The 17,301-nt window shown below is 39.8% G+C and overlaps 1 protein-coding gene across 1 annotated transcript; it reads right to left on the bottom strand.

Annotated features, from left to right (window-relative positions):
• Positions 1 to 12,144: 12,144 nt before the first annotated feature.
• NEUROD1 (neuronal differentiation 1) lies at positions 12,145 to 15,145 on the bottom strand. Its single transcript, XM_036254237.1, has 2 exons — positions 15,007 to 15,145; positions 12,145 to 13,458 (listed from the first exon to the last, which is right to left on the bottom strand). Exon 2 carries the CDS (start codon positions 13,445 to 13,447, stop codon positions 12,377 to 12,379), a length of 1,071 nt encoding a protein of 356 aa, XP_036110130.1. The 5' UTR covers positions 13,448 to 13,458; positions 15,007 to 15,145; the 3' UTR covers positions 12,145 to 12,376.
• Between the last annotated feature and the right edge of the window lie 2,156 nt (positions 15,146 to 17,301).

Here is a 17,301-nt window from a genome sequence, read left to right as displayed (position 1 = left end):
TGGGTGTGCTTAAGAATGTTCAGTGTATTTTAAAAGAAACCTCCAAGTCTGTATCCCTCACTGATGCCTCCAGATTTTGAATCTATGCGTGAACCATTCCTAGAAACATGTATTTTAAACAAGTATACCAGTGTTTCCATGTATTTTAGACAATAAAGACAACTCTTACAATCCATGAGTATTCTTTCCTCTTCATCCTGTCCTTTTACCACAAAGCATGTTTATTAGTCTATAATTTACAAATAACATAACATCCAGCTAAAATTGGTTTTAAAATAAGTTTCTTACTTTTCACATAAACAGATGTCCAGGGCCCTGGCCGGTTTGGCTCAGCGGTTAGAGCGTTGGCCTGCAATCTGGAGAGACCCGGGTTTGGTTCCCGCTAAGGGCACGTACCTTGGTTGCAGTTAGTCCCCGGCCCTGGTTGAGTCATGTGGGTGGCGACCACTCAATGTGTCCCTTTCACGTCGATGTTTCTCTCTCTTTCTCTCCCTCCCACTCTATCTGAACAAAATATCAAAAAATGTCCTCGGGTGAGGATAAAAAACAAACAAACAAAAAAAACAGATGTCCAGAGTCAGGCTGTTACTAGGTTAGTCATTAAAAAATTAGGGGCTTTACGACTTTCTAATTCACTATGTCCAGGTATCAACGAGGACAATGATGGTGGCTCCCAGATGGCTGCAGGGGCTCTAAGCATCATATTCTCTCCCAAAAATGTCCACACACACATCAACATGCAATAATGAGATAAGTATAAGATAACTACAATAGATGTTTCCATTTGAAAAAGGGGGGGGACAGAAAGTATATCATAGTCACTGACCCATAGCAATTCTGAAATCCGGGTAAGCCATGTGTTGCTGATTCCCCAGACTCTGAGAAAAAGAATGCTCCTTGTCTCTCATCTAGTTCTGCTCTCTGGGGGTGGTTCCCTAATGCATTGTTCTTAGCAGCTCTTAGTTCTAGCCCCTGGGCTTTTGGGTCAGCACCCTATTCTTTTCATCAAGAAAGGGTTCATGATGGCAGCTGAGTAGCTTTTTCAGTCATTTGTCTATCCATGACAAGTTGAGAGTTCAGAGGTTTTATTTTTTATTAATTTTGAATTGTTTTTATCTGTTTTGGTCCAAATGGATACAACTCCTTTAAAAACTTTGTGAGCTCTCTTTATGTAGTTCACTAATATTATATATCATACTTTATATACATAATATATATATATTATATTATATCATATCATATCATATTACATTATATTATATTCACAAGCTATTCCCACTAATCTCTTTGAGATTGGCTCCTCTCTACTTTGGACTCCAAGTTAGGGTATTGCGGTAAAATGCTCCTAATGTTTTTAGAAGTACTTTTATCCAGTAAACTGTGTCTTCCAGCCATACACCCTTGATTGGGGCTTGACCTGAAGGCATATTTAACTGGAATTGGCCTACATTTCATCATTTCTTTGAGGCCATTTCTTGCTTTTAGATTTTTTTTTTTCTTTTTTAGCCAGAGTGTCTGTCCTTTGATAGTTCCTGTAAATTATGCTTGTTCATTTCTCTCTTATAAAATCCTATCTTAAGTGGCTAAAAGAAGGCAATCAACACTTACAATAGTCTACCAGAAATCTCTTTAATCACACAAATTTGTTAGGTAATTTCTCTATCTTCCAAGTTACTGCAGAATTGTTGGAGACCATCTTTGCCCCTCTACCAGATGGATTAACTCTCTGTTCTCCTGGGTCCATGGAGCATCACTTCAAGTTCGCTCTTATCATCACCTTCAACTCTTTTATCTAAATGTTATTAAAACATGCAACTATCTTCTGTTACCACCCTGAAGTGTGGGCTATTGAGAGATTTTAGCTGAAGCAAAGTGGTTGGGGCTACTACAAACTACTACAATATTATGGTCTCTAAAGTATGTTTGGCCTTAAGCCCTGCTATTCTACTATTGATTAGTCTAAGCTTCCTCTCCTTATCCCCAGACAGGCTATTCTAAACCTTCAGCTTTCTCCTTCAAAGTCCTTCCCATTTAGCGGGTCTTTATGCTCCATTTGCATTTAAAAGAAACTGATAAGAATAAACTCCCACTAGTTTCTTACCCCTATTCCTAAAATTCTTTCTCTACAGGAAGTATCCTTCCCGTACAAATGAATTGTTTGCCTATGTTCTAGATGTTCTACCCTCCACTCTGCTCAAAGCTTTTCTCTATCAAACATACCTACATCTTGCTCAATTTTATCTTTACTGTATTCAGATTTTTCTCCATCTTAATGTATAAAAAATGACCAAGCAACAACAAATTTACAGTCTCTATTGTTTTAGGCAATTCTCCTTATGTGACAGAAAACCCAACTGAAACTGGACTTAAAAATAATAAAACCCAATTGGAGACATAAATAGTTTTATGGAGATAATTGATCCTGTGGCTTAAATAATCTAATATGAGAACCAGTCCCTCTTCCTTTCTTCACTCTGCTTCCTATAGGGTAAGCATCATCCTTAGCTCCATGTGTGTTCCTCTATCCCACTCTAACTCTGTCCTCCAAGTAGCCAGATGTCTGTCATAGTTCAACCCTCTCACCCACGTGCAACATTTGTCAGACAAAGATTTCGTATGTTTGTATTGATGTTTCTAATGTAAGCAAGGGAAGTTTCTTTTTTCCAGAAGTCACAGTAAACTCTCTTGCATATCCCTTTATCTCAATAAGTTAACACATTTATCAAATAGCACAGGCAGTGTTATGATGTGTGTATGTGTGTGTTTAATCTCCATGGCTTAAAACAATAAAGGTTTATTTCTCATTCATGGGTAAGCATGGGCAGGAAACGAGAAAAAAAAAAGCAAGCATAAGAGACAAAAGTACCAACTGTCTAAAAACAAAACAAGACAAAAAAGAAAAGGATTAAAGATAAGATAGTGCCCAGATCTACATGAACTAAAACTTTTGATTAAATGAATACCTTCAAAAGAAATAACCACTGACTAGTATTTTTGAGCAATCAAAGCAAGTAAGTTGTCACCTGTACAGCCCTGTATAAGTTGGTTGCAGTCTTAGCCTTTGTCTCAAGCTTCCAAAAGAGAGTGAGTACTGGTTCAAAGCTCTACATAACCTGGAATAGATAGAGCTTTTAGGATTCATGGCACTTAAATTCATTTGGGCCACAATCAAAAAAAAAAAAAAAAAAAGAAAAGAAAAGAAAATTATGTATTTTACATATTATAAAATTGTGTGTTAAATGAGTTTTGTGAAACCAGGGAAAATGCAATACTTTCCCCTCCCTCACAGAGGTCTACTTGTTAGTTCATATGCTTCCCCAAATAGAGCAAATATTTTTCACATGAAGTATAAATAATTGTTTTTATATTATGCTCTTTATAAAATCTAGGATAAGGCTTTTAGAGGAAATCACCCTTAGTTTATTACAGCAATTTTTAACCAGTGTGCCACAAGAATGTTTAAAATATGCAATACCTAACTGTTTAGCCAGGGTCACTGACCCCTTTTCCCTTAGATTGTCAAATTAAAAAATAACAACAGCCAACACAACAAAAGCCATCCAGTGTGAATAAATAAAAATTATACCTATTTTTTTTTTGTCAAATTGGTAAAAATACACTTTTTGTTGTGTTGTAGAATTTAACAATTAGTTTATGTGTGCCTTGAGATTAAAAAGGTTGAAAGTCCCTGGTTTACTGGGTGGACCTATTCACATGTCCCTGAATGTAGATGTCACTTTAAGTTAATTTACATGAATAGAAACCAATAAAACTTTTACATAATTCAGATGATTATTAAAAAGCTATTATTTGTAAGCTTGTTCAAATATCAAAACTAGGCCTTGGCTGGGTGTCTTGGTTGTTTGGAGTGTCATCTCATACACTAGAAGTTGTGTTTCAATACCTTAGCAGGGCACAAAACTAGATTTTGGGTTCCATCCCTGATGAGGGCACATATGGGAGGCAACTGATCAATGTTTCTTCTCTCTCTCTCTCTCTCTTTCTCCCTTCTTCTTTTTCTAACATCAATAAGTATATCCTCATATGAAGATTTTTTAAAAACCTAAAGAAAAATATTGAACTTGATACTAATTAAAATATGCTGGTAGTTATATATTATGCCACTAAATCTTCATGGTAATATTTTCAGAAGACTTTAAATGACCTCTCCTATAGTTATGTATATTTTACGTATCAATTAATTATAGACTTTAACATATGTATTAGTGTCCCAGGACTGCCATGACAAATCACCACGAACTGGGTGGCTTAAAATAACAGAAATGTATTGTCACAGTTCTGGAGACCAGAAGTCCGAAATCAAGGTGTCTACAGAGGGAAAACGTCTTCCATGTCTCTTTCCTAGCTTTTGGCGGTTTTTGCCAACTCTTGCAGTCTGTCATGTATACATATCACTCCAGCCTCTACCTGCCTCTTCATTCTCCCTGTGTGCTGCGTGTCTGTGCGCATGTCCACAGCACACAGTCTTATAAGGACATCAGTCTTCTTATAAGAACCTCTTTAGTCCAGTATGACCTCATCTTAACTTACACATTATATCTTAAGATGTATTATTTGAACCATATTTACAAAGAAGATCCCATTCTGAGGTTCTGGCTGAATGAATGATCAGGAGCAGGGGGAAGGCAATATTCAACCCAATAAAGCATATTTTTTCTTTGATATTTTAAGTTAGATAAACGCATTGTTAGTTAACTAGGCAAAATGAAACCTTGGGAAGCAAAATAGCTCTTTACTTAACATTTTTAATATGCTAATTAGAGTTGAAGAAACATTAAAATATAGTGTCTGTATCCAAAAATCTCATGTTGGAATTTTAAAATATCTAAATAAATAGTCTTTCCTCCATTAACTAAGAAATTCTTTTAGTAAAAAAATATGTTGCCATAGCTGGTTTGGCTCAGCAGTTGGAGCATCAGCCCATGTATCGCAGGGTCACAGGTTCGATTCCCTATCAGAGGCACATACCTGGGTTGCAGGTTCTGTCCCTGGCCCTGGTCGATGTCTTGCGGGAGGCAGCCAATCGATGTGTCTTTCTCATATAGACCTCTCTCTCTCCCTCCCTCCCACTCTATATGAAGAATATGGAAAAATATCCTCAGATGAGGATTAACAACAACAACAACAAAAAAAAGAAATATGTTAATAAATATTGCTACTTGGATTATAATTATAATTATAATTTATATGCACTGTTACTATTGCTTATTTATTGTTAGTTGTGTATTAAAGATTAATAAAGATGAAAGATTATTGGAATAAAGATTATTCAGTTACAGTTAACAATGACAAGTGATGTTACCCCAAGTCTCCTTTTTAGAATACCATCCTATCCTCTCTATTCTTGGATATGAACATTAGTTGGTCATGTACCTGCAACCTACCACAGATAATAAATTTATAATTCCCTGCTACAAGTAGGCAACCACTATGATTGTTGATGACATCAGTGGTAAGGAATTAACAGTTATCTTAAGCATTGTAATACCCCCTCAGTGACGTCACTGAAAATGGGGATGACCTCTTCACTGACATCATTTGAGAGAGAACACTACAGAAATATTATTGATGTGCAAAGTTTATACAGTGAACATTTTAAAGTAAAAATTACAGGTTAGGTAATTCAGCTTTGTTTATCTCAACTAATAACACACACTATGTATAAAAATGACTATTGTAAAAAACATTGGTTATTCTTTTTTTTTTTTCATCCTCACCCGAGGACATTTTTCCATTTTTTGTACAGATAGAGTGGGAAGGAGAGAGAGGAAGAGAGAGAGAGAGAGAAACATCGACGTGAAGGGACACATTGAGTGGCTGCCACCTGCATGACCAACCAGGGCCGGGGACAAACTGCAACCGAAGTACATGCCCTTAGCGGGAACCGAACCCGGGTCTCTCCGGACCGCAGGCCGACGCTTTAACCGCTGAGCCAAACTGGCCAGGGCAACATTGGTTATTCTTCAGTTTTCAATGATTTTATGTTAAATCTTCTTCCAAGAATGCTGATTCATCTATGTTCTGTTCTTTAAGCAGATCTCATAGTAATTCATGGGTAGTGCTAAAGTGAATACCCGATGTTAAACATATATCTATGTTCTTTAATTGTGTTGTATTCACAGAGAATATCATATTTCCTATAAACTTACCACTTTTCTAGTCTAATTGATATTTTGGAAGAGGACTATGAAGTACTCTCTTTTACATTGTGGATTTCTATTCCTTCCTATCACCTGCCCATAGGTAGCCTGTTTTTACTTTTTAATCTGTTGAATGCTATTCAAATTTCCAAACTCCTTGCTGGAGTACATAGTCTTCATGCTTGAGATTCCCATCTTCTGTAATCTAAACTCTTCAGTGATGGTAAGAAAGTTTGGGATGCCTTGGCGGGTTTGGCTCAGCGGTAGAGCATTGGCTGGCGGATGGATGGGTCGTGGGTTCAATTCCAGTCAAGGGCATATGCATCAGTTGTGGTTCGTCCCTGGCCCTGGTCAGGGTTGTCAGAGAGGTAGCCAGTCGATGTGTTCCTCTCACATGGATGTTTCTCTCTTCCTATCTCTCTTTCCCACTCTATCTGAAGATAAATAGAAAAATATCCTGAAGTGAGGATTAAAAATAAATAAATAAATAAATAAATATAAATAAATAAGAGTTTGGGACAATTTTACATAACAATAATAATAGAACAAGAACAATTGCTAGAAGAATGATGAACAGAAAAAAAAAGTAACGTGTATTCAAGTTCTTAATGAACCTTAAAAAAAAAAAAATAATGGCATGGTCTCGAAAGAGCCAAGAATATGATAGTTCTTCTCTTATTTCAGGTCCAACTTATATGTAACCAACTGACAAGAATAAAAACAAAAGATGACTGATGACTCATTATTCCTGATCCTCAAAAGGAGTGTGCGTGGGGGGAGTGGTGGGCGGGGGGAGGTTGGTGCCACACTGTGCAATAGAAAATTAATTTCAATTGTTCTTTTTTTTCTACAGAATTAATGCTTATAACTTTCACTGTGCTGAGAATCATTTATGGCCCTTTCCATTCTCAACTGACTTGATTTCTAGCATAGTGGTTAAGGCAACACGCTTTTGCATCAGTGTGGTTTGATTCCCTTAGGATGTTAATATTTACTGAGGATCTCCTAGGTCTTCTAAGCACCAGAGAAACAGCAACAAACAAAAGAGACACGGTTCCTGTTTTTATGAAGCCCACATTCTACTATGGATATAGATAATTTAAAAATAAACTAAACAAATAAATAGAAAAGGAACCTTAATGCAAGTTTTCAGCATCCTGCAGTTTCTGCATCTGTAAAATAAGGAACGGCTGCTTTGATGATGAAATGTGTGAATGAATGGAAAGCACTTAACACTGACCTCGTAAATAGGTGAGGCCTAGTAAGCATCTTTCTGGCTGTCTGTCCTTAAGACCTCAAAGCCTAAAGCAGGGTTAGATTTTAATCCTGTTAACAGCAAAGTAAGTTACCAAGTCACCTCATATATGAGATTAAACGTATTCTCTTATTTCTAGATGTCATTTCACAATCAGATCCATCTCTTTGGATTGCTCCATACCTAATGATCTGTAAAGATGGTTATTGTCATTATCCATCCACCTCTGAATTAGCTGGGCAAATAACATGATAATGTTTAGATGACCAAATCCACATTTAATGTATCTAAAGACCTAGTGCAGCATTAACAGAATACTCTGCATTTTAAGATATTTTAAAATTATCAATTTAAACAGAAGTCCCCAGAGGCTGTGGCCTTGTCTTGCTGATGCCACTAGTTAGGTTACACAGCTAATTCCATCAGAGCCATTGAACTAAGTGTTAGTGTGTGTGAAGAGAGTCCATGAGTCAATTGCCAACACAGAATTCTTTCTGACACAGGAAGGCAGATGATCTCAACTTCTGAGTGCGCACAGTGCAGATTTCTAGTTGAATGGTTCTTGACAATAGTGTCCTCTGAAACATAATGCCTGGCCAGGAGCCAGTGATTATGCCACCATACAAATCAGTGTGCATCTGACGCCAGAACGCCTCTGTGCAATGGTAACAACAAGAGTCCTCCGTCCTGGTGTTCCACAAGATGTTGCATTGGCTCTTTTATTCTTTATCAGACCCTGGAATTAAAGATTTTATTTAGATTGTTTTCAGGAAATAAGTGCTGGTGGAAGGAGAGGGAAGGAGAAGGTAGGAGACTTTGGCGTAGTTTAAGAAATAGCTTTGCTGTTTCATGATTCCCATTAGGACAAAATCAACCCATGTTTTGAAACCTAGTTTTATTAATTGTTTAATAGATACTTTCCCTTTAAATCTCTTGTTTAATTATAGAACTAAAACAGCTTGGTTCAAACTGTTAGCTAATGATCCATATATCATTTTAGGAGTTGCTAGCTGCATTTAGAAAGGCATTAATTTTGTAAGAATTATAGACTTTCAAATGTGAGTTTTTTTAGATTAACAAATTAGAACACAAATTTGTTTCAAATGTTATTGTACTCTAACCTATTATAAACCCAAAATTAGTAGAACATGTTTAAATATTTTAAGTCTTCATTTTAATTTGCCTTTAATTATCTTTTTACAATTAAAAGTAGATAGATCATACTGTATAAATGCAATTGGTGATATACATGAAATCTAAGTTATGCAGTGTTCTTTTTAAGAGAGTTATGCTCCAGTTAAAATATTTAGCCAAATTTTATCCCTATCTTTGAAACTGTTGGCTGATTTTACATTCCAGTGTTTTGAGTTTTTTTGTTTTGTTTTGTATTTCTGGAAATAACTCTTCAGAGCATTTTCACATTAAATAAATAGATCTAAGCATCTTATTTGATTGGAATATTTTCCCCGATGAAGCTAAAATTACCAGTGTTTCTTCTTTTTGGTTGCTTTTCACTTAGTAAAATATTTTCTTTTTTTATTAGCTAAATATAGGTATTAGCCTATTATAAAAATTGTTAAGAGTTTCTTTTAACCATGCCCAGCAATTCAAAAAGAAAAGAAAAAAGATCATTGAAAGCTTTCTTGTGGTTTGAAAATGTCTTCCAAATATTCATTAAACATTTAAGTGAGTAAATTTGTAGAATATGTTTCTGACACTGGCACTGTTCTGTGGTATTTCTCTGATCAGATGGAAGTGCTGTGTGTTATGCAGAGTGCATTCAGTTCATTCATGCATAAACAATATCATTTTCATAAATTAAAACCTCCCCTGCAGAAGGAACATCTGTGCCTTCCTTTGAATAAAAGATGGTGGCATGTGAGTTACTCCTTGACTGACTGAAAGAATCCTTATGTTTTAGAAAAAAAGTTATAGAACCAAAATGGGGGTTGAGGGGTGGGAATCCAACCTAACTTGCAGTCTTCATTTCTACCTTATAAAAACACCACAGGATAGATTTCCCTGCTTTCTGTTTTGAAAGCTGGATTGTTTTGATTGTTAGAATGTCATTCTCTTATTTCCTTTGTTCAAGGCAGCAACAGTTTTTAGTTTGCATGACAATGTCTAACTTTAATTACAGGTGGAATGGAGCTGCTGAATAGCTCACATCAGATCTCAATGTTCACTTCATGGTCTCTAAGGCTGGGAGGATGGCAGTATTCAGGTACCATATCAGCACTGGGTCTCTTAAAGTAAGAACAGTGAGAGCAGTCTTGGATGTGGGAAGCAACAGCTTGATTCCAAAACAACTCTGATTCACTTGGAATGAGATTATTGCATTTTGGATAAAGTTGGGACTAACTTAAAAGGATTTCCGTCATGTGATGAAGGCTGATGGAAAACATGCTGAAATAATATATTTTCAAGTGCACTCAAACATTTCCTTAATGTTGAAATATTCCTTGCTGCTACTGTCACAGCTTGATGTAGCGCCACTGACGATGTTATTAGTATGGCTAATTGTTCCCGTCCATTAGATTACTCACATTTTTCTGGAGCAGCTTGCTAAATGAGGTCAGCTTTCTGGAACCCCTAAATCACCAATGAGAAGGAGATTAAAGGAACAAGCTTGGGAATGGTGGTAGTCATCCAATGTGGCATCCGAATCAGAGGGGGAACAATGGAGTTACTAATGACAGTAATCAGAGCACCACAGTAGAGCCAGAGCACAAGTGCCAAAATACTATTCTCCAGGAATCTTTCCTGTCAGTCAGTACATCCAGAGGGACAGAAATGCCAAACTTTTTTCTTAGTGGACTTAACATGGACAGAATCATCTGGGAGGTTTTCCAATGAATTTTGTTTATGAAACAGCACAATAGTGCTCCAAAGGACGTGGGGAAACAATGACACCTTCCAACAATATGTTATAGTACAGAGAGTATGCTCTTGAGGACAGGTAATTTATTACCTTTATTTCCTGGAAAAATTATTGAAATAATCACAAGATGCTTATAGAACAATTGTAAAATGCCACTTCTTGGATTCTTTAATTTGATTAAATAATTTACCCCAGGCGTTTTCTAAAGATATATAACTTTTCTTCCAAAGGTATATAACTTTATTTTATGAATAGTACTGGTTTGCATTAGAGAACATTTCAGCTCAGAAAAAATGTACAGATGACAAAGCACCAAGGAAATGGTAAAGTGGTAAAGTTTTTTTAAATATAGTTTTTAATATGTAGGCAAACTAAGCTAGGGTACTTGTTTGTTAATAGTTAACTAAATCCCCCTTTAAAAATGGAACAAAACACTAACATAATAATTTAAAAGAATGAAAACCCAAAATCTAAATGTGAAGGCACTTAAAACAAAGAAAAACAAAAACAACTGTTTGTCTCTCCACCCCCCTCCCCCCACTCCCCCACTCCCTGCTAGCTTCATATTTCAAGTAATGAAATATCAGTTAGGTCCTTTTATTATCTACAAAAAGCTGATGACTCCCTAAGTAGGATAAGTAGACTAGAGAATAGGCTAAAGTAAACTTTTTTTGTTTTATTCTACAAATACTGTGTAGTACTTTCTTAATCCAGTAAATAATTTAGGAATTATTCATACTAAAAAAAAAAAATCACTTTAAGAAGAAATGCAACAATTGCTCAGGTTTTTAATACTATTTTATTGCAATTGAGTGAGTGTTTTCTAAATTGTGCATTACACCATAATATACAGGATTACAAACAAGATTACAGTACAGATCGATTCCAGTGGTACCAGTATCACATTTCAAACAGCACTTATTCTGGACTGCATTTTACATGCAATAGCTATTGTTCTAATTATGAATTAAATGATTTGAATTTATTTAAGCTACTGTACTAATTGACTACAATAGGTAAAAATCCCAACATTGACAACCTGATTTGATTTAGGCTCAGATTCATTACATGAATATATGACAAACCACCATTTGTGTGACTATGTATAAAATCATGCATTTATATTTTCTAGAAACATCAATAGCTTCAGATTCTCCGTAAAGTCGTGGAATGCAAAGGAGTTAAAGACTAAAAAGAAACAGTGCAAATTGTATGTGATAGTCAAGCAGCTTTTGATTTAAAGAAGGGTATGTTGGCATTTGTTTATAATATGTATATACAAGCTTGTGCAAGTAATGAATTGATATGTTTTGATAGGGAATACATCTCTTTTTTTTTTATCCTCTTGAGTGTTATGGATCTGGTTTTCATTTTAAAGAGAGGGAAAGACTTTAAAGTGAAATGAATTGCTCAAATTGTGCAATTTTTTTTTAACAATTAGAGAGGAAAGAAGTGCTAAGGCAACACAATAACTTTCTAAGCACTTTTCTGCTGGTTTAAATTAGTTAAATTATTTTGTATAAATTAGATATAATTCTACTTTTCTGATATGTATAAAAATTGATGAAGCTGCATGGTTTTAAAATAGGAAATCCACATTATAAAAAGTCATTAAAAATTCTGTACAAAATCACAACAAAATAATTCAGCATGGGAAAGGTAACAAGTATTAAAATGCTGGTTGAAAAATATATATTTATATATATTTTAATTGGCCCATTACTAGTTTAAAAATTGCATAGATCCTAATTATTGCTTGTGATTTTGTTATCCCGATCAGATAATTAATATGATCTGAATACAGCTACACCAAATTTGTGGTGCATTATTTTACTTTACTGTACTACTTTTTTTTTTTTTTTAATAGAAGAACTATAGAAAATAATACATAAGGTGAACAGGAACTTTGATTCCCTGTTTCTTCCAAAGGCAGTAACGACAATAAATACATATATCACTTGAAGCTTGGAGTATTTGCACTTTGCAGCAGTAGTACCCAAAGGGCTGCCTTTTGTAAACACGACAGTCACTGTAAGCACAGTGGGTTCGTTTTCCCGGGATGGTGAAACTGACGTGCCTCTAATCGTGAAAGATGGCATTGAGCTGGGCACTCATGACTCTCTCATGATGTGAATGGCTATCGAAGGACATGATATTGTCTATAGGGATCTCACAGCGAGGGGCAGCGGCGCCCGAGAAGATTGATCCGTGGCTTTGGGCCCCTGCCAGGTTCGCTGCAGGATAGTGCATGGTAAAGGCATAATTTTTCTCAAATTCCGAGGACGGTTCGTGTTTGAAAGAGAAGTTGCCATTGATGCTGAGCGGCGGACTGAGGGGTCCATCAAAGGAAGGGCTCGTGCAATCAGTCAGGGGGCTTTCAAAGAAGGGCTCCAGCGCGGCGCTGTAGGCGTGCGGCGGAGGCTTGACGTGGAAGACGTGGGAGCTGTCCATGGTTCCGTATGGCGGGCTGGGCAACCCCGGCGACTGGTAGGAGTAGGGGTGCACAGGGAAGGAAGCGCTGGCTGTCGGCAGGTGCGAGGGCATTTCCTGGTTCTGCTCAGGCAGGAAAGTCCGAGGATTGAGCTGCAGGCAGCCCGCAACTAGGTTGGTGGTGGGCTGGGATAAGCCCTTGCAGAGCGTCTGTACGAAGGAGACCAGATCAGGGCTTTTGCCGGACCGCAGTATCTCCGACAGAGCCCAGATGTAGTTCTTGGCCAGGCGCAGCGTCTCGATTTTCGACAGTTTCTGGGTCTTGGAGTAGCAGGGCACCACCTTGCGCAGGTTGTCCAGCGCCGCGTTCAGACCATGCATGCGGTTCCGCTCCCGGGCGTTGGCCTTCATGCGCCTCAGCTTAAAACGCTCCAGGCGCGCCTTGGTCATCTTCTTCTTTTTGGGGCCGCGTCTTTTGGGCTTTTGATCATCGTCCTCCTCTTCCTCTTCTTCCTCCTCTTCCAGGTCCTCGTCTTCGTCCTCCTCCTCACCCCCGTTCCTCAGAGAGTCCTCTTCCGCATTCATAGTTTCTAGGTCGTCCTCCTTTTTGTCTGCTTCGTGTTCCTCGTCCTGAGAACTGAGACACTCGTCTGTCCAGCTTGGAGGACCCTGGGGATGAGCTTCGCCCATCAGCCCGCTCTCGCTGTATGATTTGGTCATGTTTCAGTTTCCTACATTCAATAGGGGAGAGAGGAAGACAGAAAGAAAAATGAGAAAAACACTACATTCAGAAACTTCAGATGACTTCAACTCCCACTTCCTAGCCCTGCAAAAATGCATGTGAAGAGAAGTACCAGATTATTACAAAATGGATGCCCCGAAGGAAAAGTTGAATGTAGTGTTTTATAATGGCACGTGTGTGCCCCGCTGGTACGTAGGAGACAAGACAGAGCTGGGGTGAAGGCGAGAGTGACTATGTGTATATGTACATTCTGTGTGTATGTTTCCTAGTGACTAACTTAAGTCTGTTTATGGTGACTGCCGGGCTGGATATTATGTGTGAAAATGAGTGTACATTTTGGTGACTTCATGCTTATCTGCATGACTTCCGAATCATAACTCCACAAAAATAATGAGTTTGAACATTGCAATTCTGTTCCCATCTCTGTCCTGGCTTCTCAGTGCTCAGCGATTAAAGTTGAAGAGCCATTAGGTAATTTACCAGCGCTGGCAGTGATTTTTAAGAAGATTACACTAACCGGAGATTGAAGAGAAAATGCATGGTGGCGGAAAAGTAATTTCAACCAAATTATTTCACAATCAGCAAAACATTTGGCAACAAAAGTGGGCAGGGACCTTCCATTCCACACTTGCCTTTCTTTTCTTGCCGCCCAACCCTGGCCCTCTGCTGAAAATCCACCTCGCACAAAAACACTTGCTACGGGGCTAGGGCTGGGGGCGCAGAGCGGAGCGCTCTTCCACAGCCGGGGATCAGGTGCGGAAGGCTCCTCTCTAATAAACAGCCCATTGAAAAGGCCGCCCGCTCTTTATTGGAGCTTTTCAAAGTTCGCCTCAAACCTCCCTTTAAAAGATTGAGTAATTACAATGGTCAGCGATTGGCAGTGGAGAAGTTGCCGCTTTTAATAAGGGAAATAAAAAGCATTTAGGGAGACAACTGAATTTCTGGCTCCTGCAGTGGCTGTTGGAAACTTGGCCGCATTTGGACCAGTAACAGGTAGTAGGAGTGAGTCCCTCTCCCTTTCTCCACATTTCCTCTCCTTTCAGCTAAACTTCTCTCACCTCGGTTTATTTTCCAGGGTGTGTGTACCCAAGGTATCAATGTCCCTTTCACTTACTGCAGAAATAACTCTGCATTTCCAAAGTGCATAAAATACATGCACACAAAATAAATCTTGGTAACAAGGGCTTTTTTTTTTTTTTTTTTTTTCTTATTGGAAGAAGTAAGAAAGTGAAGTAGTTTGTTGCTTTCTGGACTTTGAAATTACCACTAGCAAATAATCATGAATTATTGTGCATTATTAAAAACCCAAAGATGCTCCTACTCTTCACCCCCCAATTAAAACAATTTTTTAAAATTAAGCCTGCAGTAGGTATTTCAGTGACGTGAGTCAAAATATGTGCCTGCAATTATGGGGAGGAATACCTGTCACACACACACACACACACACACACACACACACACACACTATCTAGGGACATCGGTTCTTCAATTACTGTTTTTATTTTCAAGAAAAAAAAAATGAAAGAATTGCAATTACCTGTAGTTGTTAGTAGTTCCTGAGCAGTGATGGTCTCATAACCGTGGGGCCTCCGGACGTCGTGCCTTCTGCGCGGGACGAATTCCTCGTGTCCTGTCCGCGCGGGCGCTCAGGTTATATAGTGGAGGTGGTGATGCTGAGAGCGGGCGGGGCGGGTTGCTGAGCCGCTAGCAGGTCCCTGCGCCCAGCGCCTGCGCACGCCCTTCCGCCTCCGTCTCCCCCTCCTCGCTCCCCCGCCCCTTCAGCCTTGCTCCTCTCCCACCCTCCCCCTACTCTTGCTCCCCTCTCCCCCACCCCTACCCCCGCCCCTTCTCCTTCCTCCCCGGCATGCGCCATATGGTCCTTCCAGTCCGGCCAAGAGCCGGGAACCACGTGACCTGCCCATTTGTATGCCGCGGAGTGCTCCATTCCGGCCCCTTTGTGGCCAGAAGAAAGTGGCCCATCTGTCGCCAGTTAGAGACTCCGCGGACCTGTTTTTACCCGCAGGAGAGATTAACCCTTTCAGGCGGCAGAAGGGAGAGGAGCCGCCGGCGAAGGAAGGGAGGGGAAAGGATTTGAGGAAAGGAAGCGGGAAAGCCAGCGGACTGGGTTTCGATCAGAGAGAGAAGCCAGCGTCGGGCCGGGAAGTGGGGCAGAAGTGAAAGGGGCAGCAAGGCGGAGACAGGCGTGCAGCGAAGCGTCCTTTCTCATTTTGATCACTCGCCCAGGCACTGCCCTCCTGGGCACCGAGACTCCCTGCCCTCTCCGAGGTGCCCATCTCTTGGTTTCTCCCCCTTGGCAGACGCTTTGCTCATTGGCACTAAAAGGTGGCTTCTACTAATCTCCATCAGCCCCTTAAGCAGACTTACATGCCATATAAAGCGGCTTCATCTGAAAAGCAGCGTTGAGACTAGTTCTTTCACCCCCTTAACTGGATCGCCCACTCCCAACCCCTCCCGTAAAGTAAGTTTGCACCTGTCATGCTCCCCACCCAATGAGCCCTGACCTTCAGCTACCCTTGTTCCTGGAGACCCCTCACTAAGTCGGGCCACTCTCCCGGGGCCCCTTCAGAGAGAGAGAGTCCGTTAGCTCAGGCCTTGGCTCGGTTGGCTTCGGAGCTCTGTTGCATGAGAACTGGGAGATTTCTCTGACGCGTGGATTCTGCCTTCTAACCAAGGCATTGGATTGTTGCAAAGGGTGCCCTCACCCATAAGTCGCTAGTTCCCTGCCACAGGCTGCCTTATCCCCTAATCCCCACGCTGTAAATAGGTATTTGGTTCAGAGACGACTTCTCAAAGGGAGGACGCAAAGGGCCTGTGCTAAATGGGTCTGTTTCGCTCCTCTTTAGAGCAAGGCCACTAGCACAGTTCTGGGAAGTGCTAAGAGCCACGACTCCAGAACTCAAAGACTCTGACTTGATGCGACCTCCATCTTTCCGGTCATGCAAAGACCACAGAGCTTCCCGACTAATTAAGATGGAGCCTTATTTGTATTTAAATGGTGGGTCTTGCTTTATTCATTCGTTCCCAGAAAGGCATGTCAGACAATGGTATATATATTTAAAAGTTGGCCCGAGCCCTTCTTTGTCTTCTCTTTCTCTGTCAGCTTCACCTCTAATCCTCAGTTAACTAACCCCTCCCAGACCCGGTAGCCCCTTGCAATAAAAGCATTGAACTTGAATTGCTTATTTGAAGGCAATTGCTCTAAAAGCCCCTTGAGCCCTGGCGTGTTTGGCTCAGTGGTTAGAGCGTCGGCGGGCAGACCAGAGAGACCCGGGTTCGGTTCCCGCTAAGGGCACATACCTCGGTTGCAGTTTGTCCCCGACCGGGTTGGGGTTGTGTGGGTGGCAACCAGTCGATGTGTCTCTCTCACATCGATGTTTCTCTCTCTCCCTTCCCTCTCTCTCCTGCTCTATCTGAAGATAAATGCAAAAAAAGTCCTCTGTTGAGAATTAAAAAAATAAAATAAAAGTTCCTTGAGTTTGCAAACAGTGTCAGGGTTGGGTTGCTGGAGCTGGGTGTATCTGGGGACAAGAGGGGGGGGAAGAGGGTCCTAACCAGATCGCTGCTGTCCGGAAAGTGGAGGATGCTGCTTTCCCCTCCAGCACAAATCTGAAAGGGGAATAAAGGGATGTGTGACTTGATCGGTTGCCCAAATCATGACGTGAATTGTGCTCAGTTTCCAGAGCAAACTGTACGGACTTTTGCTTTTCTGCGTTCTCTCGTCGGTGTACAAAAAGCACAAAGAAGGATAAAAGAAATAAGCGAAGAACCTCGTCTCGGTATTTATCAGTGTATCTTTAGTGATGGGTTAAAA

Source organism: Molossus molossus, unplaced genomic scaffold, assembly GCF_014108415.1.
Source record: "Molossus molossus isolate mMolMol1 unplaced genomic scaffold, mMolMol1.p scaffold_m16_p_11, whole genome shotgun sequence".
Classification (NCBI taxonomy): Eukaryota; Metazoa; Chordata; class Mammalia; order Chiroptera; family Molossidae; genus Molossus; species Molossus molossus.
This window is presented reverse-complemented; position numbering and strand designations above follow the sequence as displayed.